This window comes from Acomys russatus, chromosome 5, assembly GCF_903995435.1.
Source record: "Acomys russatus chromosome 5, mAcoRus1.1, whole genome shotgun sequence".
Taxonomy (NCBI): Eukaryota; Metazoa; Chordata; class Mammalia; order Rodentia; family Muridae; genus Acomys; species Acomys russatus.
This window is the reverse complement of record NC_067141.1, coordinates 47,293,291-47,318,965: the sequence shown is the minus strand read 5'-3', so window position 1 is coordinate 47,318,965 and position 25,675 is coordinate 47,293,291. Positions and strand designations below refer to the sequence as shown.

The 25,675-nt window shown below is 40.8% G+C and overlaps 1 protein-coding gene across 1 annotated transcript in view; it reads right to left on the bottom strand.

Moving 5' to 3' along the window:
* Window positions 1-24,472, bottom strand: part of LOC127189859 (60S ribosomal protein L21-like) — a 34,249-nt gene extending 9,777 nt beyond the window's left edge. Inside the window, exons 1-2 of the mRNA XM_051146938.1 lie at window positions 24,383-24,472; window positions 23,690-23,780 (exon numbers count right to left, since the gene is read on the bottom strand). Of these exons, the coding sequence (XP_051002895.1) occupies window positions 23,690-23,780; window positions 24,383-24,472 (181 nt within the window). The remainder of the gene's footprint in view (window positions 1-23,689; window positions 23,781-24,382) is intronic.
* Window positions 24,473-25,675: the final 1,203 nt, after the last annotated feature.

Here is a 25,675-nt window from a genome sequence, read left to right as displayed (position 1 = left end):
GTATAAATAATGACCCAGAGTCTTCTATATAGTTTAAAGCTTAGGCCTTTCACTGGGGGCAGTCTCTCAGCTCCCATTTAAACTTAGCCTGACTATTCCTGCTTATGGTCTAGTTCTTTATCTCTCTGCTCTGCCTCCAAATTTCCTTTGTCTGTTTTCTTCTCCCAGTCCCCACTTCCTTTCTCAGAAGTTCTGCCTTCTGCTTCCTGTCCCAGCCATTGGCCAGTCAGCACTGAGACAATACCAAAGCATCTCTTAGATTTCCTCTATGCACAGAGGGCTGTCTGACCTTCATGTATCTGAGCAGGTGTGGAAGGACAAGTATTTATAAATGTAAGCCACGTGATGGGTCATAGAAATGACAACACCAAGATTCTGCTAACACTTAGCTCTCTGCCAGTACAGCAATCTACAACTGACAATACAGAAACACATCTTTATACCACATGAAGCAAAGCTACTCCAACTCTTATCCAAACTACTAAATGGCAGCAAAGAATACCCAAATTAATAAAATCAGAAACAAAAAGGTGATATAACAACAGACACAGGGAAATGCAAAGAAACATTAAATCATACTTCAAAAATATGTACTTCACAAAATTGGAAAATCTAAAACAAAACAAAACATAACAAAAACATGGGCAAATTTCTTGATAAATACGTAGATACCTCTTACCAAAGTTAAATCGAGATCAGGTAAACAATTTAAATAGACTTTTAACTAAGGAAATGGAAGCAGCCATTAAAAGTCTCCCAATCAACAAAAGCCCAGGTCCAGATGGTTTTAGCTTAGAATTCTACCATACTTCCCAAAAAGATCTCATACCAATACTCCTCAAATAATAGCACAAAATTGGAACAGAAGAAACACTGCCAAATTCATTTTATGAGGTCACAGTCACACTGATACACAAAACCACACAAAGACTCAACAAAGAGAGAGACTTACAGACCAATTTCCTTCATGAACATTGATACAAAAATACTAAAAAAAAAAATACTCGTAAACCTAATTCAAGAACATATCAAAAAGATCATTCACCATGATCAAGTAGGCTTTATCCTAAGGATGCAGGGATGGTTCAACATTAGAAGAAATATACCTGCTAATGTAATCCACTATATAAACAAACTGAGAGAAGTCACATGATCATCTCTCCAGATCCTAAAAAGCCTTAGACAAAATCCAACACCCCTTTATGACAGAAGTCTTGGAGAGATCAGGGATAGAATAAAAAATCTAAACATAATAAAAACAATTTGCAGCAGGCCTGTATCTAACATCAAGTTAGATGGAGAGAAAACTCAAACCAGGGAAAAGGCAAGGCTGTCTACTCTTTCTGTATCTATTCATTCAAGTACTTGAAGTTCAAGCTGGAGCAATAAGACAACTGAAGGGTCTGATGGACATTAACTGCATTTGAATTTTAACTCCACTGTTTACTGACTTGCTGGCTGCCTTCACTTTCTGAGGGTTACTTAAGAAAGTACCATAAATGGAGTGGCTGCGTGGGAACTTTAGTGACACAGCTCAAATCTGCAATCTGGGAATTAGCAGGGACAGTTTCTTCCGAGGACAGCAAAGGAGAGGTATTTCCCCACCCCCTTCCACTCTGGGAACTTGGCTGGCATCTTTGGTGTTCTAGGCTTATGCTGCATTACCCACATGGTTGCTTTCCTCTTTACCTGGTCTGCTGCTTGTGTACATACCTGCCTGTCAACACGCCCCTTTCATAAAGACACTGGTCATATTAGACTAGAGGTCTGCTTTCTCAACAGAACCTGAAGATAGCATCTACAGTCACTCTGTTTCCAAATCACGTTACATTTGTGGGTCCTAGAGGTATGGGTATCAACCTTCAGGTTTTGAGGCGCCACAAGCCAAGCTCTAATGGTGATAAGTCACCTGGTCCCAATCTCCTCATTAATAAAATAGAATGACATCATAGTCCACTGTATGAGGTTGTTGTACACTGAAACGAATGGCTGCTGCCCAGGCACAGAGGCCCAGCCCAGGTCAGTCAGAACTTCCAGTATCTGGTGTTTTGGGTTGTGTCTGTGTCTCCTTCATTAACCTATTATGCGTGGAGATTGTGCACAGTCAAATACACAATGGTATTTTATCACATAGGATGCAACATACAACAATGTTCTTTCTGAGCTATAATCTTTGAACTGATTGATTAAACTAACTCCAAAGCAGAGTGATACTGGGGCTGGAATTGAAAAAGTCTGTCTGCATTTGTGAGATAGTGTATTTGGGTAAATTATGCTTTCTCATCCCATTCATGAAGTTAGATCCCAGAGGCTCTCCCAGCAAGGAATTTGACACCCTCCCCCCCCTTTTTTTTTTGTCTGTCTCTTCCCAAGGTTGTCTGCTTTTTTGAGAAAGCCTGGGGATTTGGTATTCTGCATACAAATGCTTTTGTCTTGAGATACGCAAGGAGCATCCTGCCTGAGCAGCTTACCTTGAGTTTCTGGCTTCCATTGAACACAGTGGTCCTGCGGTTCTCACCTCAGTTGTGATGCTATCTGTGCAAGGCAGGAAAGCAGATAGGAAGCACACGGCGCTATTGCCCCTCAGAGGCCTGAGTGGGCCAATGGCAATCTTTAAATCTGAGTGTCCGATTAAATAACATGCTTTGGGTGACTTCTAATATGTATTATTCAGGAGAGATATTGTTTTAACCTCTGCAGCTTCGCCTGACTTCCGAGTTAATAGAAAGTTTTTCTCTTCTTTGCTTGAAAATTATGTGGAGCAGAGCCCAGTAGAGACTAATACATCAATATGAGAAGTCCTCGGATGGTCCAAACAGCAGCTAGTGATGACAAAGGAGGCTTAATTATTCTGCAGAAAGAATGGACTAGGGAGCTATGTGCAATTGTTCCTTCAGTGCATTTTAGGCACAGGCTCTTTCTTGACCATTCATGCAGCTTGGAGCTACCTGTTGTTCCACCATAACTGAGGTCATGTCTGGGAGGAGTCCAAGTGGTTAGATGAGAAAATACTTGCACTGAGGACAGTGGGTTTGGATCTAGCTTTGCTAGGGTTACTCTCTGGTTTGTTGAGATCAGCAGGTCTCATCATCTCCCAACCTCTCCCCTTCCCCTCTTATTCAATAACATTGATGTATGGCTGTGGTCGTTGAAGTCCGTTCTCTACATTTTCTGCTATAACAAGAATCATTTCTACACCTCTTGACCCTGAATCTTCTCTCTCTGGTCTAATTTTTTTTTTTCACACTCAGTTTCTGACTCCCACCGCTTAATGGCTTGCTAGGAGCTCAGTGTCAAGTTCTTTGTTTTCTTCATAGAATGGTCTCAAATGGGATTTGAAGCTTAAAAGAACCTGATTCTACTTACGATAGGGGAGTCTTTTGAAACACAGAGTGGGCGGGGTTGACTCAGTTCTGAGTTCTGAGAGACATCTTCCTCACTAAGGAAAGAAGTCTTTTCCATGTGTAAGATCAAACAAAGGCTATTTCCCATCATTGTGCAAGTGAGTCTTCGTTAAGTTAGAATAAAATATTGAGAGAAGCATAACCAGGAACTAGGGTCTTTGGTAGGAGACAGAAACATATGTGTGGCCTGAATATGTCAGCCAGCCTCTCACTCTTGTGTAGATGCTCTGAAGCGGTACCCAACTGAGTCGCTGGTGATGCAAGCAAGTAAGTTAGTGTGTGGTTTGGGTTCACTTTAGAAGAAAGCTCTGTAAGAATGGAGTGATCTAGGTCACTTGGCCCAACACATGTCTTAATATTCACTGAAGCAGGAGACAACATGGGTCAGGAAGAAGATCTGAGACCACTAGTCTAGTCAGTAAACCTCAGAGAAGGCGGAGGATCACACACCCAGACCCCTGTCATCGGCACCTATGATTTGAAAGGCTTGTAGCAAACATGTTTTATTCAGACCTAGTTTCTTATGGAAGCCCTGTTGTCTGGTGTGTTTACTGTTGTTTTGCTGCGTTCCAGTTCCAGTCACATCATGAAGGAGCTCCATGTGAATGCAGGTTTCTCTTTGATCTCTTGGCTACCATCCATATCTCATGAGCTTCTAGCGCTGCATGCCTGACCACCTGGAAATGTAATGTTTATATTGCTGTTCAAGACTTGTTTTCTTAATTAACTAGAAAACAAAATTTTCCATATTTTGAAAGATATAAAGTATTGAACAAATCCGAAGTGTGTGTGTGTGTGTGTGTGTGTGTGTGTGTGTGTGTGTGTGTGTGTGTGTGTATTATGTAGTCTGGTGTATAGGCCTGTAGTGTGGTAAATGTATGTGATGTGTCTATGTGTGTATGCATTGTGTGTGAGGGTGTGTGTAGTATGTGTTTATGTCTGTGTGTGGTGTGCATATATGTGTATGTGGTGTGAGTGTGTGTGCCATGTGTGTAGTGTGTATGTGAGTGTATGTGGTGTGTGTGTGAGTGTGTGTGCCATGTGTGTAGTGTGTATGTGAGTGATGTGTATGTGTTCTGTATATGTGTGTGTGGTGTTGTACGTGTTGTGTATGTGGTGTGTTATGTGTAGTATGGTATGTATTGTATGGTGTATGTATATGTGTGTTTGTATGTGGTATATATATATGTGTGTGTTGTGTGTGCAATGTGGTGGAGTGTGGTTTGTATGTTGTGTATGCAGTATGGTATGTGTAGTATGGTATATGTGGTGTGGTGTGTGTATATGTGTTTGTATGTGGTGTATGTGTTGTGTGTGTGGTGTGGTGTGGTGTATGTGTTGTGTGTGTTGTGTGTGTGTATGTGGTGTTTGTGGTATGTATGCTGTGATGTGTAGTATGGTGTGTCTGTGTATGTGGTGTATGTGTTGTGTGTGGTATAGTGTGGTATGTGTGTGTGTGTGTGTGTGTGTGTGTGTGTGTGTGGTGTGTTTGTGGCATGTGTGCTGTGGTATGTGGTATGGTGTGTCTTTGTATATGGTGTGATGGGGGTATGTTTGTGTGTGTGTGTGTGTGTTATATAGTAGGGTGGATGTTTTTCCTCTCTGGCCCCAAACTTTGGAATAATGACTCATGAGACTCAAAATATATTTACATATACCTAGGCCATATAATTTGGCTCTTCTCTAACTATCTTATAACTTCAAATAACCTGTTTATACTAATCTACAATTTGCCATGTGGCTGGTTACCTCTGCTCAGGTACCACGTGTCTGTCCTCCTCACATCTTCCTGGACAAACCTCCCGACATACCTGGCTGTATCCCAGAATACTTTCTGCTTGCCAGATGTTCCACCTTCTATTCTACCCTTTCCTATAGGCCATAGCTTTTTTTTTCTGATTTTTTTTATTATTATTAATTTATTCTTATTACTTCTCAATGGTTATCCCATCCCTTGTATCCTCCCATTCTTCCCTCCTTCCCATTTTCCCTTTATTCCCCTCCCCTATGACTGTTCCTGAGGGGGATTACCTCCCCCTGTATAGGCTCATAGGGTATCAAGTCTCTTCTTGGTAACCTGCTGTCCTTCCTCTGAGTGCCACCAGGTCTCCCCCTCCAGGGGACATGGTCAAATGTGAGGCACCAGAGTACATGAGAAAGTTATATCCCACTCTCCACTCAACTGTGGAGAATGTTCTGACCATTGGCTAGATCTGGGAAGGTGTTTGAAGTTTACAGCCTGTATTGTCCTTGGCTGGTGCCTTAGTTTGAGCGGGACCCCTGGGTCCAAATCTGCCTATCATAATGTTCTACTTGTAGGTTTGTAGGACCCTCTGGATCCTTCTACTTTGCTATTCTCCCATGCTTCTCTCATCTAGAGTCCCAATAGGATGTCCTCCCCTCTGTCCCAGTTTCCTGGTAAGTGAAGGCTTTCGTGGGACATGCCCCTTGGGCTAATATGCAGATATAAGTGAGTATATACCATTTGAGTCTTTCTGCTTCTGGGTTAACTCACTCATTATATCCATAGCTTTTTTAATTGACAGGCAATACATCCATACAAAACACAAATTATTCTTTCTACAGTGTGGGGTGGTGTATGGGATGTGTATGTGCATGTGTGTGTTATGTGTGCATTTAATTGAACATCTTTGGTATCCTTAACAAGAAGAACCTAGAGGAAAGAATGTCATGATTTCCATGGTCTGGTTTCTGGTGTGTGTATGTGTGTGTTGTGGTGTATATATCTGTATTGTGGTATGTGTTACAGATTGAGGTTTCAGATATTTTTAGGGTACAGGTTAGTCATAATACCAGGCATGGGAGGCTCATAAACTGAGCTTAATGTTGGAATATAAATGCTTTGAAAAGGTAAAAATATGAATAAAGCCTAGGAGATAATGTGTTTTCATGTAACATTTAATGGAAATCAAAACCAATTCAGTTTCTTCTTAAATGGCCAGAATCCATAGACTCTTTAATTTCTTTGAAACAAATTCTTCACTTAATCTTATTCCACAACCAATTTTCTTATATTTCCATTATAACTTTTAAACAGGCAAAGTTTAAACACTTCAATCCAACTAAATCTTTGGTAGAATTTTACTTTTGCCACTGAAAAATCTCAAATTGAGATTTTTTTTTCTTTACTGGGCCACTACTATGAAGAAACAAAGAATCTTAATGGAATTCAATAATATAAAGCTCAAATTTTTTGTATATGTGGTAGAGACGATCATAAAAGTAATTTTTTTTTTGTTTGGTTTAATTGTCATCTCAGAGGCTACTAGGCCTCTGTCTGCTAATCTAGGCCTAGTCCTGGAAGCTTCTAGCCTCCATACAATATAACCTAGGCCTAGAATATTTTTTTACCTTCTGATACTTACTGCTGAATAAGCTCACCCTTTGAAGCTCTTTCTGAATTCTGGCTGGCTGGCTCAACTTAGCTGTTCTACCTCAAACACCTCTCCAAGCTGACTAATTCAATCTGGCTTCTGACTTGATTGTTCTGCTTGGCCTCATACTAACTTTAGCAATATGTTCTAATCTTCTGTCTTGTCATTTTCGGGCTTGTTCTGTCTTTACCTGTATCTAGCTTGTTCTTTCTGAGCAGCTTGTTTCTGTACAACTGTCCAGGAAAAATTGCCTCCTTTCTCCCTCAGCACTGCTCTCCTAAGTCCTCCTTTTCCTCTCTTCTGGTGAGAGTTGGACATCTATCTCTGGGTCATTCTTTCAAATCTTTCTCTGATTTGTCACTTTTTATGCCCCCAATTAGACATCACTTTCAAACATGAGTGCTTCCTTCTACAAACTACCTTTACCTTCGTTTTGGGGGATTAAGGGTGTGTACTAAGGGCATGTCTACATTCTAGCCAGATCACACAGGCCTAGAAAGTCTTTGGATGTGATCAGAGCAGGCGTGTTCCTCCATTAAAATTCCTCTACAGATAATGACAACACCTCTCTTGGTGTTGTGAGGCAGACAAAAGGTGGCAGCAAAGGCATTTTACAGAAGCCATCACTGACTTTATTAAAAGCCAAAGCTCCCGAAATATAATCATGAAGCTCAGTTACACCCCTTTCATTACACAATTATATGCTATTGGTGTATCTTCTCACAAGAGGAAAGTCAGAAAGAAATTCTTTTTTGATATATTAATATTTTTTCTTTTTTTGAAATCTATAATTGTGCTGGGGACTAACAGCATTGACCACCCTGAAGATGACTCTGGGATGAAAAAAAAAAAAAAATTCTTCGTAATGAAACTGGCTTGCTGGTAGAAAGGGAACATGTTCCCAGAAACCATAAGGAACCAACTGTGTGGAACAAAAGAAGAGAGATGGGTCCTCAGGCAGTGAGGCTTTATTAAGACTATCATGGCTGCAAGACACCCTAGGGCCGAGAAGACTCCAAGATGTATCTGTTAGTTTAATTCAATGTAATGGAAAACTTAAATTGATGCCACACAAGGCTGTTTTTATCTCTTGTAGAAGGAAGTCTGAAAGAATGAGCTGAGTGGAGTTCAACCAACTGTGGTCATAGAGCCAATCATAACCTCCTTGCATCTTCCCGCCATGCTAACTCGGTCCATGGCTAACAAGGGAAGGTAACTCGGGATCTCCTGGTGCTAGCATTTAATCAATAAAACTTCATTTTAGGCAACAGGGTTGATAGATGTCATTCTCCAGAGCATTCCTTTAAGGAAATCTTTTGGGAAAGAGTTTCCAAACAATTTGCTTACGTCTATCCCTGAGGCAAGAATTTAGCCACACTTTGCAGCAAGAGACACTAGGGAATATAGCACTTCGGTTGGCATATTTCTGCCTCTTATGATATAGGAGTTTTATTCGTAAGATAAGAGGCAAGAATGGATGTTGGATTGGCAAATAGTGGATGCCACGCAAGATATTTGTCTGGAGCATTTTGAGAAAAGAGTAGAAAGCAGAATATCTGATCAGGGAGAGTTCCTACCCGGTGGCCTAGCTAGCTCTACTTCCATCCTATTGAAAATTGAGCACCAGTCCTCTTCCCCATCTACAGTAGGAATAAGGGGGCAATGGTATTTACTATATGCCTGCTGTTTCCTAAGCAACGGACAATCATTCTACATGGATTATGCTCTTAAGTCCCAGAGCAACCCATGAAGTAAAAGCTAGTTGTGCTTCTATCTTACGTTCAGAGGACTTGAATCTGTGAGGATGTTTAACCAACATTCCTAGGAGATGAAGGGGCACACCTTGACCTTGGGTCTTCAATCTCAGAAGCAAGCACTCTTAACTGCAACACTGCCTACTATTGTAAACACATGAACACATGCACACAGGCAGACATACAACCAAGAGAGAAAAGGACAAAGCCATGAAAAGGGTAAGAATGAAGTGAATCCCTGAAACAAAGTTTCAAACGTTGGATATTAAAATGTAAAAATCAACCAAACAAAGGTTGGCAAGGTGGTTCACTAGGGTAGGCCACTTGCCACCAAGCCCGAAAACCCAAGTACAATGCATAAGACCCTCATGGTTGAAGGAAAGAGCCAACTCCTTCAACTTGTCCTCTGACATCCACACATATGTTATATAGTTGTGCACCCATGCACACATCATAAACCACACCCACACATACATACACACACAAATAAACGTAATACAAAAATCTAATGATAACATATTCAAAGGCCATAAAAAATAAAATTTTAAAATGTGAAACCCAGATTCTTAAAGGTGTAAAGTCATGACACACCCTTCGAGTGTGAAATAGATACGTATCAAATAGTTTACTCAACTCATTGGCAAATGAACTGGTAAGTCAAACAGTTCAAAGAGAAACCTTTAAAAGCTATGTATTTATGGACAATGAGGAACATTAAAAGGAAATTCCCAGTAAGTAGGAGAGTGATACAGCCATGAAGGGCAAACAGTAGATCCCACCTGAACATTTTTTTTTCTTGTGTCTAGCAAGATTCTTTGTGTCACTGCCATCTTGCCTTAGAGACTACAGAGGGCACTACTAAGACTGTGTTAGGCGAGACCCTCAATAAACTTTAAGTACACACTGTAACATCTAAAGTCCTTCCCAATTAAAAAACAAAGTTTCCTGTTTTACTTAGATCCCTCTCTTCCTGTTACCAGCAAGGCATATGACATAACTCAGAAATTCCTTTTGTACACTTACACTTATACTTACATGCCCTTACCTACTACAAGAGGTATACACAGAGTGAAGGGCAAAGCGTGGCATTTCACTTTGAATGTGTTGAAAGTAACTTTCCAAACTGAGATGGAAAATTGATTTTTTTTTCCTTTTTCTATTTTCTAGTGTGTGTGTGTGTGTGTGATATGTGTGCATGTGCAACTGAGCTTGTGTGGGTATGCCTACATAGAAGTATGCATACATGTATGTGACAGTGGTATGGACGTCAGAGGTTGATGTTGAGAATTATCCTCAATGACTCTTCTACTTTACTTATTAAGACATGGTTTCTCAATAAAACCCACAGCTCACCAATATAGCCAGTCTTGCTAGCCAGCCAGCTTTGGGGATCGCCTGTTTCTGTCATCTGAGGCTAGGATTACAGGCAGGCTACCGCATTCATTTGGGTTTCTGAGAATCCAAACTCCAATTCTCAAAGCAGGTTAAAACCAGTGCTTTAACTGCTGAGCCGCCTCCTCGTCTCCTAGAGAACCGAATTCTAATGGCTGCCCTGACTACTTTAGTGAGAGCGTTAGCTGATAGGTGATGCCAGTGGCACTGCTAGAGGGGCCAAGTAGACGGAGCATCTACTGCCAAATACTTCAGGAAAAACTTGCTTCCCAGTAAAGGGCAAATAAACTGGCCAATATGTCAAAATAAACAAATAAATAAATAAATAAATAATTTTAAAAAGTGAGAACGCGCATGCGCACACTCATTGCTTCTGTAGACAGTGCAGATTCATTAGGACGACTTTATCAGGTGGTCCAGCCCCCTCTCCAAGCCTACAAAGCGCGCTTCCCTCTTTGATGTTGTTCTCCAGTGGAGTGATTTGGAACATCATCAGAGGAAAAGCACTGCGTGTGTATTCACATTGGCATCATTTGTTATTTGCTGGTAGCCCAACTGCAGTCTTGGCAGCCTTTCTTTCATAAAAGCTTCATGTGACTTCCTCCTGCCACCTGGGAGTGTCTGCTGCGATCAAGTGCTCCCTGCTTGCTCAATACAGAGAAGCGTTCTAAGCTGCTCAGATTCTGTCCCTAAACCGGGACAAAGACAAACAGGAAGAAACAGAGCCATCTCTGGCTCTCCTTCCCCGCCTCTACTCCCACTCCCGTGCTTCTTTCTGCGTCTCTCACTCTGCCGGCCCCTTGGGCCTCAACGCTCTGCGAGCTATTTTTTGCAGAGTTTTTGCTGTTGTTTTTTTGTTTTGTTGTTTTTGCAGGCACGTCTCTGGCTGGCTGCAGGGCCCATTTTCTCTTTCTTGACAACAGCTTTCTGGTGGCCCTTTTCTCTGAACACACCAGGCCCCCAGAGGTCAAGAGTGGCACCATGCGATGTTGAGAAGTGACTTTAGTGACAGGCAGGTTTGTCCTTGGGGGAAGAACAAGAAAGAGGAACAACATTCCTCTTGTGTTGGTTTGAATGCATTAAGATAAACTTGGTCACCAATAATGCCTCCGTGTCACAGTAAGAAAAATAATAAAGAACTTCCTTAGGTGTCATTTGACCAAGAGTGAACCGGGATTTGAATTTTCTACTTCTCTCTTTCTGTGCCCAGAGCAAGTAGTGTTGATTGTTCTCTTAAAGGTGGGTTAAATAAGCAGCCAGAGTACAGGGAACAGCCATCTTAAATCCAAAGTGACCTCAAGATGTATTGTTAACTTTGGCTGTGAAACTCAACCAAAGTTCCAGTCTCTTATACTATAAGAGACATTTTTATCATAATGTGTTGGCTCAGACCTCTAGTGTTCTCTCCTCAGATCTAACTTAGAAAGGATCCAAACCATAATATAGTGGTTTCCATAAAAGCTATGACCTGAGCTTGCTAAAAAGCCTTGTTAAGACCATCTTCTCCAAAGCCTGACACTACCTGTGGCGTCTCCTCTAGAACTTGGTCTCCTGGTTTATGAAGGAAGGTACCTAGCAAAGACCTTTAGCTTCAATATTCTGCTTATGCTAAAGCTACTGGGTATTTCTAACAGTAAAGTGAAGGCTGTTTTTTATAAATATTTACACAAATCTTCAGAATCCTCCATTAAGGAATGGAATTTGAAAGTTTAGGATTCTAACTTTTCCATCTCTCCCTTTACTTTTAAATACCTATTGTTGCTGTTATTTTAAAAGCATGGCCTAATAACGTTTACTATTAGGCTTGTAATTATTATTGCAGCATTATCTAACCCACTTTCACAATTAATAAAGACACAGACTGACACCTGATAAATTTTAGAATAGCCTTATTTCACCTGGGGCATGGCAGATGTTAGCTCCTAAGCTACTTTCCATTATCTCCCAGTCTCCATCCCATGCCACCTGCTTTAATCACTTTTATTTGGGCTACCTGCCATCCATAAGTCCATAGATACTTGCTTATTCGTGGTGCTTTCCTCTATCCACTCCAATCTAGCCAGGCTAGCCCACCACTGCTCCTTTCTTTCTTCCTTCTTCCATACCTCTCTTTTTTCCTCCCAAGATCCTTCTCTCCTCAAAGCCCTCAAACTTTGGCCATACCTACTCCATTGGCCACACCTACCTCATTTTGTCCTGCCCAGGTTAGGCCTTTTAGTCAGCAGTTAATCAAGAATAATTCCTTAGGCAAGCTTGTAAAAGACAGCAAACAGACCTGGGGGTGGGGTGCGGGAGGGGGGGGGGGAGAATAATTAGCAATCAAATACAAAGCACCAGACCACGCCCGAACAACCCATACACATGGAAATAAAAAGGAAAAATAAGTTTCAAATTAAAAAGTTACCATCCCTACCCACTCTCCTCATGCCTGCCTATGTTTTGATTGGAATCTGAAATGCTTCCTTCACCCCAGGAAGACTTACCTGGTCCCAGCTAATGGCAGTGTTCTGTTCTGAGAAGCTGTGGAAACTTCAGCACACTGAATGGGGATGCTGGAAGGTCATAGCCTTGCCTTGCTTCCGGTCCCATTCAATTTCCTTCCTGGTCTACTAGGATGTGAAAAAACCCTTGCTATGGGCTCCTCCCTCTGGAGGTTGAGCTACCCAGGCTACCATGTTTTTCTGTCATGATGAACTATACACTCTAAACTGTGTGCCAAGCTCGATGCCTTTTCCCTAAATGCTTCTGTCAGGAGTTCTGTCATGGCTGTGGGGAAAAGAAGCTACTGTGCATGCTCACCAATGTTAGCCATCTAAGCTTACAGCCTTTTAGTCCTTTGCCAGGTCATCATAAATGTATGCCACAAAGAACTGTATCCCTGGTACTGAGAATATCATCTCTGCATGTGCTGTTGACCCCCCTCCCCACAGCAGTGTAACTTTCCTCTCCTGATGAGTCCCAGTATTGCTTGAGTATATTATTTCTAGATTGTTGAAATGTAGGATAATTGGCCAAGTCCTCAAGGCTTCACTGGACCCATAGAAAAAGATATTCAGTCCTAAATTGATGAGTTCTTGCCATTCCAGGAAGAGCAGTATTGATAGGTGTGGCAGCATACTCGTAATCCCAGCACATGGAGACAGAGCCAAGCATATCTCTGAGTTCAAGGCCAGCCTGAGCCACATAGTGAGAACCTATTTCAAACAAACAAAAAAAATTAAAACAACAACAACAGCAAAAGAAGAAGAATGATATAGATGATAGGTCAGTAGATTGAGATATGCAGACTTAAATTTGTTCTTTATAACATTTTAAAAGTTGTTTATGATTTTGTGTGTGTGTGTGTGTGTGTGTGTGTGTGTGTGTGTGTGTGTGTGTGTGTGTAAGTCAGAGAACAATTTGCTAGAACTTATTCTTTCCTACCTTGTGGGACCTGGGGATGAAATTCAGATCATCAGAGTTGACACCAGGTACCTTTAGCCACTGGACCATTTTTGGGGCCTTAGATATGGATATATTTTATTGGTTTCCACATTTCTAACATATACTCGGGTTACTAATGTTTCTTTTATGTTTTCTCTTTTTGCCTTAATTTTCCTTATTTTTGTTGGTAGTGCTGGGGACGGGGACTAGGATTTCACATGCACATAGGAGGCAAATTCCACAAAGGTGCCTCGCTAGTACCTTTCCTTGTCTTTTGTTGCTTGTCATATATTATTAAAATGCCTCAAGGCTCTTCTTGCCTGAAAATGTTTGTATCCCTTCACGGTTTGTGGATGTTTGCCTGGGCATAGAATTAAAGCCTAGAAATTATTTCCCCTCAGAATTTGTCTCATTTTCTGTCCACATCTGTGTTTCTCATGAGGTCTGATATTGATATAATCCTAGCTCATTTGAGGCTAATGTGATTTTTTTTTTCTAACTTTGAAAAATTGGGGAGTTTTCTCTCTATTTCTACAGTTGTTTGGTTTTGTTTTGATGTCTCTAAAAGTAGACTGAGAAGCCTTTAACCTATTCGTCCCCATACTTGGTAAACCTTTTGGACTAATTTCTTTGTTGAATTCCAGAAATGATTTTTTCCTATTTTTTATCTAACTATAATGACAAGGTACAAATCAACCTGACTCTTGGTACCTTACTGATCACTATTCTGGCCTTCAGCTTGAATGGTTCACAGAGTAAATAATTTTTTAGCGATCATATTCTTTTTCTTTTAAAAAGTATTTTATTTTTGTGGCCCTAGGGATAAAACTGAAGGCCTTAGTCATGCTAGGCAATTACTTTGCCATTGAACTATCCATCAGACCCTGTAAATAAAGGCATTCTTAATTTTATACCAATTCATTTTTATTATATGACTACAAAATCTATATTATTATGTTACTTATTTTTTATAGCTATCCTGTTCCCCTTGGAGTCACTTGTTCTGCTTATTCATCTTAAGATTTCTCTTTTCTGTGATTAATTTTTTATTTTTCTCTTTGCATTACTACAGTAAACCATGATTTATTCAGTTTTATTGTACAGGGTACCATACAGAAAGCAATTCAAAAGCATCTAATTCAACTAAAAGAGAGTTCTGACATTTGTTTGCTTGAGTGTCGCTCTAACTGCAGTCAGAGATAGCCTGCGACGTTATTTGACCTCTGATGACCCCTTGGCCTCTGTTTCTTAGTTGAAGCATGAGAGACCTAGCATAGAACCCTGTGAGCCTGCATCCCTACCAGGCCTCTTTCTTAAGAGAGCTGACCTATGTCTTTGCCCAAACAGAGAAAATGCACAGATGGATGAGTTTCCTACAAAGTGCATGGACATATAGCCTAAGCTGGGTGGTGCTAGCTCATAGCCCCACCCCCAACTCACAGGGAAAGAAGCTAGAACTGAAAGCTATCCCTAGTACCAGCATCCACCTTCTGGTTTCCTTTCTGGCATCTCACCAAAAATAGTTTAAAATTTTTCCAACCAGAGGACAAAACCCAGTAATATCTATGTCAGCATCATAAATTTTACATATGCAGAAGAAAAGATAGACAGAGCTCCATCAGCCAGGAATGCAAAAGAAAAGATAGAGCTCCATCAGCCAAGATGGTGGCCTTTTGAGCTGCTTCTGGTTATGGGTTTTGCTGACCCTAAACTTCGATTTTGCTAGCAATTTCACTTTATTTGGAGAATCTTTATTAGCCCTATTTACAAATTCCAAATCCCATGTTTCATTTTTTTCATCTATCCAGTCAATATATTTCTTCTCCAGTATGAGCCAATGTTTTCTCTTGATGGTTTTCTCAAATGTACAGGCATGTCAAAGTTTCTTTCTCATTAATAGAAACTTATGTATTTCTGTGGGGTCTCACAAAAGAGAGGATCCTGAAAAAGGGATCAAAGAAAGTGAGTGCATGACTATACAAATGGATTTCCAAAAAAAAATGTGATCAAAGTATTATTTATTTCTTAAAACAATAGGCCAAGAGGTAATTTATTAAGGAGAAAAACCATTAAATTTTTTGTAATACATAGTTGTTTGTCATTTCCTACAGTTAATAATACACAATAAGCTGAAGCCATTAATACAGAAGCCAATCCCTTAAATGGACATATGCTTGTATATTGACATTTACTACACAGATACATGAAAACACATAGATGTCTGAAGAGTACATATAACATATGTAATAGGATTCTAGATTTTTAAAAATTTTTTTATCTGTATCTTCTAACTATCTGATGTAAAATTATTCTATTTATGCAGCAAGAAAAATAAGGTACTTTTCTGGAGAAGCTTTCTTGAAATGTGTTGCTCATTTCTTTTCCCTATGGTCTTCTCCACTCAGCATTTATACAGTTTAGTCTTCCTGAGGTCTTGACTCCGAACAGCATCCATGATCTAGGTTATCTTTTTTAAAATGTTAGCAAAAAGTAACCTCCTTTCAGATGCCGTCATTATTTTGTGGGAGAAAATCGAAGAAGTCTCCCTTCTTGAGGCCATAGTTTGTGAACCAATGATGTGTTTGTTCATGTTCCATTGCTGCGAAGAGACACTATGACCATGACAACTTGTACAGAAGAAACATTTACTTGGGGCTTGCTTACAGTTTCAGACAGCTTAGTCCATTACTATCATGGCAGGGAAGATTAGCAGCAGGCAGGAAGACCCGGTGGTGGAGAAGTAGCTGAGAGTTCTGTGTTGAGTTGAGCAGGCAGCAGGAAGAGAGAGACTCTGGGCTTGGCATGGGCCTTTTGAAACTCTAAAGCCCACCCCCAGTGACACACTTCCTCCCACAAGGCCATACTTGCTAATCCTTTCAAATAATGCCACTCTCTGGTGGCTAAGTATTCAAACCCATGAGCCCATGGAGGGCATCCTTATTCAAACCACCACAAATGGGAAACATGATTTTCCGTGAAAGGATCCTAGAAAGCTGCCTTCTTTAAAAAGGGGTAGGGGGTGGGAGCGAGCATCTGAAATCAAATGGTGAGTTGGCCAGTGCATAGTTTAAGAAAGAAGCTGACTTCTCAGCAGCCCTTCGCCAGTCTCTGTCCCCCATGTTTGATTCTGTCCAGAAAGGGGGACAGAACATTTTTATTACTCTCAACCATTTGGTTTTTTTCCCCCACCTCATGGTTCTATATTGAAATCGCTTGACTCCAGCCATAAAGACATAGGTCTACTAGAGACATCCCAGTGTGGTATGAGGGCTAACCAGGTCAAAGCGATCCCTCTGCCCTGATTCCAGTACTTTCTTCCTTAACGAACTTGGCCTTTTGGCCTTCTTTCCCTTGTTCGTGTAACAATGTATCATTACACACAGTCTTGGAAGCCTTTCCCAGAGCTGGTTTTCTAGGAGGTGTGAAACCACTTGGGTTCTGCTTGTTCATTTCGATACTTTTCCCTTACAGAATCTCTCTCTGTCTTTATAATCATTACACACGACCAAGACAAGTATCGCAGTCATTTTTCCTCATTCATGCTTTTGCTTTCCAAGGTTTCAGTTACTCATTGTTACTGGAGGTCCAAAATATTAAATGGTAAATTTTCAGAAACTAGTGACTTATACATTTTGGATTGTGGATCATAGTGCAAAGCCTGGCCAAAATCTACGGCTACCCGGTCCCACCCTGCCCAGGATGGGTGTCATCCCTCTGCCTAGAATATCCTACGATGAAGATGCTACCCGTCTGCTACCACAGAGCAGTCATCTCAGTTATCAGCTCAACCATGCTAGTGCTGTAGCGCTTAGATCCCAGTGGTCCCTCCGTAGGATCCTGACAGTGCATCACATCTCATCACCCAGGCATCATATCATTTTACACCACCACAAGGAGAATAAGGGTAAACACTACAGCACAATATCTCAAGATGGAAAAATATTTTATAAAAGATATACTATTTATGTTTAATTATCAGCTTCTGATCTTAATTTGTTTTGCATCTATTTTATTTGTATGCTATATACATATATACATACATACATACAGCTGCTGTGAAGTGATGTGGGCCACAGCTACATCGTGTTCAGAAATCATCATGTCACAGCCCTGTCCTCCTCGTTCACCAGCTCTTATATTCTTTCTGCTCCTCCTCTGCCGTGTTCCTTGGACCAGGAGGTGGATCGTTGATCGAGATGACATATGCACAGCTGACAACTCAATTACTTACTCTCAGTGTTCTGACCAGCTATGAGTCTCTGTGATAACCACTATTTCCTGAAAACAAAACAAAACAACAACAAACCCCTTTACTGGGAGTACCACAAACTTATGCATATAAACATGCTTAGAAGGCAGTTTGACTGCATGACCATTTAGCAACATAACAGTAGGTAACCAGATGATTTTAAAATCATGAGATTTTAAATGAGGTTCTCATGGCATGAGAATATCAGCTTCTTGGCCCAATTTACTTATTTTAAACTAGCAGTCTTGCTGCTCCTTACCCTGGTGTCCGTGAAGGCAGTGTGGTGACCATTGGTTCCACTCCACCAGGCTGTATCACCCATGTCCCCAGCAGACACAACTGAGGCATGAAGCTCATCTGAAATTTCCTAAGTGTTTTAGAGTTTAGGATTTCACTGAGCATCCTGCGTCGAGATAAACGAGCTGAGGCAGAGCATCCCTGATGGCAAGAACTACGGCGAAGCAGTACGGGATGAACATGTCCTAGAGCTGAGCCACAAGAGAAGAAAGGACAGGAGCAAGGCAGCAAAGCATTGTGGCTTTCTTCTACACGTTCTCTGACCAAAACAAACAAGCAAACAAGCAAACAAGCAAAAAAGTCTGGTTTATTTTTCTGGACTTTTTCAGGTGATAAAATTCTTCTCTATGATGGAATTCTTAGACATGATTAACCTGCTTCCATGGAGCTTCTCTTAAGGGGGACGTTTAGATCTTACATCTAGGAATCCTGTTTTCCCCATGGATGTTTGAATTTCATTCTAGGATGTGCGATTTTATTCTAGGTGGCTATGTATCTCTTTATCTGGACAAGTGTAAGTGAATACTGACTTTTTTCTTTACTGGCCTTCTATCCTGCATGTTCTCAAGTGAAGACCGGTTGATTTGTAAGATTATTTCTATTTTCCATCAAAAGAATGTATAGTTTAAAACATCAAATAATAATAAAAGCAAGTAAATGAAAATGGCCGTCTCTGCCAAACCTCCTCCTCTCTTCCAACACCCCCCAAGGGCAACCACTTTGAACTCCATTTACGGCCTCATCTGTATTCTACCTACATATCCTCATGTGAAATTATCATATTGGCACTCATCACACAAAGCAGCTCTTTCTCTTTATGGTGCGGCCTCCCTGTGCCCTACCTCCCAATGGACTTATACTGCTTCACAATCCCTTATCCAAACACTCAGTGCCTGATGCTTTTCAAAATCCAAATCTACAGGACTTTAGAAAGGTAACACGATCACAGACCATGTATGACTTTACACTCCCAGTGGGATCTACGGCAACACCTTGTAATGAAACGCATTACATTTCTGCAACAAAACATGAATATTGATATCAAATGGGATAAAGACTGTAAGTATACAAGTCAGCTCAGATCAGGGTTTGCCATCCATAGTGTTACTGTAGAGTTACAAAAACAACCCATTGATTTCCATAGCTTTTTCTAGCTTCTAGAATTTAGGATGAGGGAATATTAACCTGGATCATTATTTGATGTGTATTGACATTATTATGGGGTAATGTATAATGTGATGTACATATTATCCAATGCTGTGTCACTTGGCTTAGCAGATAATCTATGGTCTTGCTTAGTTTGCTTTTCCTGGAGCCAATGACCTTGCCTTTTTTCCATTAGTTTGGTTTTGATATCCCTGATTAAGGGCTTGATAAAGCCCAGCTCCCACAGGCCTGATGGGTGCTGTGATGGCTGATCTTGGTGGTCAGCTTGACACACCTGGGAAGACGGAACCTCCATTGAGGAATTTCTTCCATCAGATTGGCCTGTGCGTGTGCTTGTGAGGCATCATCTTAATTACTGACTGGTGTAGGAAGGCCCTCCCACTGTGGGCAATACCATCCTTGGATGTATGTGCCTGGGCTGTATAAGAAAGCTGAAAGAGCCTTGGGAGCAAGCTAGTAAGCAGTTTTCCTTCATGGTTTTATGCTTCAGTTCCTGCCCCTAGGTCCCTGCCTCTAGGTTCCTGCCTTGAGTTCCCCCATTGATAGATTTTAACCTGTAAGGCAAATAAACTCCTTCTCAAGCTGTGTTAGGTCATGATATTTATCACAATAACAGGAAGTACACTAGGACACATGCCTACCCATACTGGCTCTGTAGTTGGCTCCCTCTTGTTCCCTAAGGTATGATAGCCACAGGTTGACTTTGCATCCTCTTTTGTTTGCCTTCCTCTTTCTTGTTTTATACCTGTGACTCAGCAGAGGAAGTTTTTAGTCACTTCTAGACATAGAATGCTCAAGAAAACTGGAGGCTTGTAATATCCTCTGAAACTCCACATTCGCATAAGCAATACACTGACACACATGACTTTTCAGGTTGTTTATATGTTAAATAGCTGCTGACATCACCTATTCCTCCTCCTGCCCTCCCCCCCCCCTTTTTTTGGAGATAGGATCTGACATAGCATAGCACAGCTTCAAACTATCTATGTAGCCAAGGATGGCTTTGAATTCAAACTTTTCCTATCTCTACTTCCCAAGTGTTTGGTTTATAGGAGTAAGCTACTAAGCCTAAGTAGAGTCTTTCTACCTTGAAATTAAAAAATATCTGTTCAACAATCATTATTAGTTTGATACAAACACAGGATGTTTAAATAAAGGCCTGTCAATAATATTAGAATCACACTTTGTCATTGCCCATCTCCGAAAATACCTTACATAAGAATATTACTTGTGTTTTAAAAGGCACAGAGTTCAACACAGAGTGTGAGACACTGACCATCAGATGAACTTCTACACCCTGCATTTTAATATTCTGTTTCTTAGCTCTATGACCTTCGCTGTCTCACTTTGAATTATTTCTCTTTTATTTCACTTCCTTGTGTGTAAGATGGAGTCTTCATTTATGTTGTTATGAAGACTAAGTGAGTAAAAGCATAGACACCCATAGGGAGCACATGATGGTTGACACTACCAAGATATTTTTAGCAATTGTTGTTATTTTTATGTCACCTTCAGTTGGTTAGGTCATTCTCAAATAGACTTAATAAAAAAAAAATAAGTTTTCTAAATACCATTTAATAAATGACCCGGAAAGGTTGGAACTAGATAAATCATGCCAGTCAGCATAGCTGCCTACTCAGAAAGACCAAACTTGTCTCATATAGCCTGGAATCTCCCTTCCCATAGTGACTGGAGATGTCAGGAAAAGAGCAGAGGGGTGAGCTTCCCCTTGGAGACTAGTGAGCATCCGCAGAAACACAGGCCCCCACTGCACTGAGAAAAGAGGGCCATAGTCTGAGGGTAAAAACAACAATGTATAGGGTTGGCAGGAGTTGATTATTTTCAAAGCTAAGTTGCTTTCACACTAGATAAGAGAATTAAATAAACACTAAAAGACAGTGCCCAGCATCCCAAATCGAGGATGTACTGAAGGAAAAGCAACTGAAAGGCCCCTGTACTGGATCACATGCCTAACCTGAGACTGAAAGCTTTTAGCATCATAGAGCTGTGGGATTTGTTTCACAGATATTTTTCATATTTAATGTTCTGCCTCACTTTTAACCTTGCTTTGAGGGAAAATTCTATTTTTTCTGAATTCTAAGCCAACTGAAATAAAATTAAAGAATGGGATTGGTCTCAGGGGCCAAGATACATGTACCTTCCAACCAGAAGGCAACACAAGTCAATTTCTGGGTCCATTGTCCTTTGGTCACTAGGGATGATAGTCCTGACATTCAGCAGCATCCACTTGTCCCCTTTTCTGATGACAGCTCTACAGGGAACACTACTCAAGAGCCAACTTGCAGTAAGGATCAACTTCCGGTAAGGGTTTCTTTTCTGATTTACTGGTATTTTGAGGCAAGATAAAGAAGAGAAGGGGCTGTTCCACACACTGACGAATATTTAGCAATCTCTCTAGATTGCTTAGTAACACTGTGACTTCGAAGCACGGCAACCAGAATACCTCCACAACACTGCCAAATGTCCCTTCTAGACGTCAGACTTTAAATTTTACTGCTCACTCCTGCTTGGGAACCACTACTCATAAACTGGACAAACAAATCAAGCGGCCACTACAAGGGCAGTAAACCCTAAAACAATGAAAATACAGCTGCTAAAATAATGGTGTATTTCTCATTGCCCCCGCCAACCCTTTTTCCACTTTCATCATCTACTCTTTTTACTCCACTTGTAGCTTCTATCAGATATGCCTTGTGCTCAGAACACATCAATCAATACATGTCAGTGTAAATGAGTTGATCAAATCTTCCTGGGAGTTTTCCCAAATCCCAAATCAATTTAGCTGCCTGTTGGCTTTGAGCCATTCCTTTCACCCCTATGAGACTCTGTTTCTTGGTTTGCCTAATAGAAATTGATATAAAACCCCTGCTGGTTCTAAACCACCATGACTTACTGGGTTTGTGTTTTCACAGGAAGCAGGATGACAACACTAGGCCCTTGTGAGGGAGGAGAGAGGCATCATTCTCTAGGGAGTGGCACACATGTGGGAAGAAGAGGCAGGTGCTACAGGGAGCAGGTACTACATTGTAATGTTTAAGTGTAGCTGGGGCGAGTACAATCTTCCACCACAGAGATGTCCAAAGTTGATTTCTGTATCGCCCCCTCTTTTCAGTCTTAGTAAATGGGCATCAAACAGGGGGAGCTTTGGTTTCCTGGATTTAAAAGATCTTGGAGTGTGGGGTCAAAAAGACTAAAGTTATTTTTGTCTCCATGTTTTTTTTTTTTTTTTCTTGCAAAACTGGCTTTCCTAAAACAGACTCAGGATTTGGTTTTATCTGTATTTCTAATATTCCAAGGCTAAATCTTTCCAAAGAAGATAAATAGCTTTCTGAAGTCTGTGTGTGGTGTGTTGGGTGGAGAAGGAAGGACTAGAAGGGATGCTTGCCTTGAATATAGTCATTGCTCTATGAGCTTATGCTAGTCTTAAATGTTTGTGTTTTACCTGTGACCTGAGTTGGAGCAGAGGCTAAGGAGGTCTAGATAGCAGAACAGATCAGATCAATAAACTGCCATCCAGACAGTTCTTAAATGACTTTTAGCCATACCATCTGTTTCTACCTTATACCTTGATAGCACTAATGATTACAGTGGATTGGCTAGAACCTCCTGCAATGCATGGCCATCCTTTACACTGAGAAGGAAAATAAAGCCTGGTGAGACTGCTCACTGAGTCAAGACACTTGCCATAGCTTGATTATCTAAATTGAACTGCAGGATCGCATGTAGTAGGAGAATAGAACTGAGTCATGCAAGTTGAGTCCTCTCAATCTGATAAATAGATGATGGATGATAGATGATAGAAGATATATATATATATATATATATATATATATATATATATATATATATATATATATATAAAGAAAAATACTTAATAATAAAAGATAAAAGTGAAAATCTAACATTGTCAATATCCCCTTCCCTAGTCACCCACACCCATCTCTTAAGGCCCTTTGAAGTAAAATTTCTCAAAAGAGCAGTATATGCTCCCTGTTTTTATTCATAAAATAATGTAATGATTTTACAACCTGATTGCAGCTCCCCTGGTTCCTCTTCAGCTAGTCCCATCCTCACACTCCCCTCCCCTTCTCTGAGAAGGGGAGGTCCCCCCATGGGTACCAACCTATCCTGGCACATCAAGTCACAGCAAGACTAAGCTCCTCTTCTCTCACTGAGGCCAAACAAGACAGCCCAGCTAGGGAAAAGGGATCCAAACCCAGGCAATAGAGTTAGAGACAGTCCAGGCTCTAATTACTAGGGGACTCATACAAAGAACAAGCTACATATGTGTAGGGGTCTATGTCCAGTCCATGAATGCTCTTTGGTTGGTGGTTCATTCTCTGTGAGCCCCCGTTGGCCCCCGTTAGTTTACTTTCTAGTTTGCATAGTATCCTAGACCCCTCCAGCTCCCTTAATCCTTCCTCCCACTCTTCCAAGACTCTCTAAACTCTACCTATTATTTGGCTGTGAGTCTCTGCATCCACTTTCAGTTTCTTCTTTTATCCTTTTCTCCTAAGCCACAGTCATCAGTGCCCTGACATCCACACTGGTAAATCCAGTCATCACTTTTCTTTCAGCTCAACCAACCTGCAGTGTTTGAAGCACTTGGTTGGTCCATGACCTTTACATTTTCTCCTGCCTCCGTGGCTGCTTTTTCAGTCACGTCGTGTTCCTGCTGCTGAAGTGACATAAGGCATTGGGAGCTCTTCCTTGTCCATGGCACTCACTCACTTGGTGAGTTCTTCCCTAAGTAGCTTCAAGACTGCCTATATGATAGTGAGTCCCCGGTGTATCTTTCTAACCAAGATGCATACTAATTTCATACTTCTTCCTGGACCTTGTCTCTTAGAGAGACTTACTATATCCCAAATTCAGCTCCACATCACCCCCCAATCCCACACAGAAACATACGCTACTCAATCTTTTTATGGCAGTTGATGATAAGTTTATCCTTCAAATCATCCCAGAAAAAAGATTGGAAGGCCCAGTATGACCTTTACCCGAATTTCAAGAAGTTTTGACATTCTCCTTCCAAGACATACCTAGAATGTGACCTGTACTCCCATGGCTGCTGCTCTCCTTGATCTCAGCAAAGCACCTCTCCTCTAGATGACCACAACACTCCTGAGCCCCTGTGTCTCAATGTTGCCAAAGCTGGACCATGGGCTCTGCCCATGCTGGCTCCTTATTTCCTTCTGATCTCATTCTCTGCTTCCATGGTCATTCTACTCTTCAGACACACCAATAGGCTACTTCTTGTACATCTGTAGATTCTCTTACCTGGAATTTTTTTCCCTCAACATTCACATGGTAATTCCTCTCATCTATAATGCTCTCCTTAAATGGCACCTCTTGAGTGAGGTTCACCATGACTGCTGGGAGTCTAAAGCTGCAGTTTGTACTCCTTACTTTCCTTATTGGCTTGACAAGATAGCTCACAAAAGCAACTTAAGGAAAGAAGGGGTTGTTTGGCTTACAGTTCTAGGGTGTGCATTGTGGTGGGAAAGGCATGGGTGCCAGAGTATGAGGCAGTTGGTCACATTGCATCCCGTCAGGAAGCAAAGAGAGGCTAGCACTCCGCTGGCTTTCTTCATTTCAGTCTGGTACCCGAGCTCAGGGGACAATGCTGCCCACATTTAGGGTGAGTCTGTCCTCTTCAGTTAAACCTTTCTGGAGACATTCACACTGATAAGCCAAGAGGTGTTTCCATGGTGATTGTAAATCAAGCCAAGTTGATGATGAAGGTTAACCATTAGAAGGCGTGTATTTCCAGCCCCTCTCATTTGCATCTGCTATTTTCCTCCAGCACTCATTACCTCTTATGAGAGATTATAGATTTTTTTTTCCTCATTATACTCTGTCAACTTTGTCTCCTCAATGGGTTGTAAACATTGCAAGGCTGGGAATTATTGTTTTTCATTGTTACACCCAAAGATCTACCTGGCAGACCCTCTGCAAATATTCTAGAGTGAATAAAAAGTCCAAGTTAGTTAAAGGATAATTATTATTGAGAATATTAAAATAACTGCTACTGAGATTTTTGTTAATATGCTTTAAATGGTTTTTTTCTATTCTCTTTCTTTAAAAAGTAGAATCACAACATCATTTCATATTTGGTTTCTCTTCTTCTTCTTCTTCTTCTTCCTCTCTTCTTCTTCTTCTTCTTCTTCTTCTTCTTCTTCTTCTTCTTCTTCTTCTTCTTCTTCTTCTTTTTGACTGCGCTTTGTGGACAGGTTAAAATTCTGTTCTGCAGGGAGTTTAGTTCTGAAACTATATCAGAATTTGCTGACTTAAGCTCCAAAGTGCGATATTAATTGATTTTGATTTTCTTTGTTGTTTTAAGCCTATAAGTCCTGTCAGAAACAATACTGGGGTGTTTCAGGATTCTATGGAAATAGAAGCTTTTACTTAATTCTATATACCAACAACATAAGAAATAGCACTGACATGAACATCCTTTTATAGAAGTCTTGATGCACGATCTGGCGGTTTCCTTACAATAAAAATTATTGGACCCTAAGGTGTCAAGAAAAAACATATAAAAATTACTCTTCTGTATTACCAAGCTGCCCT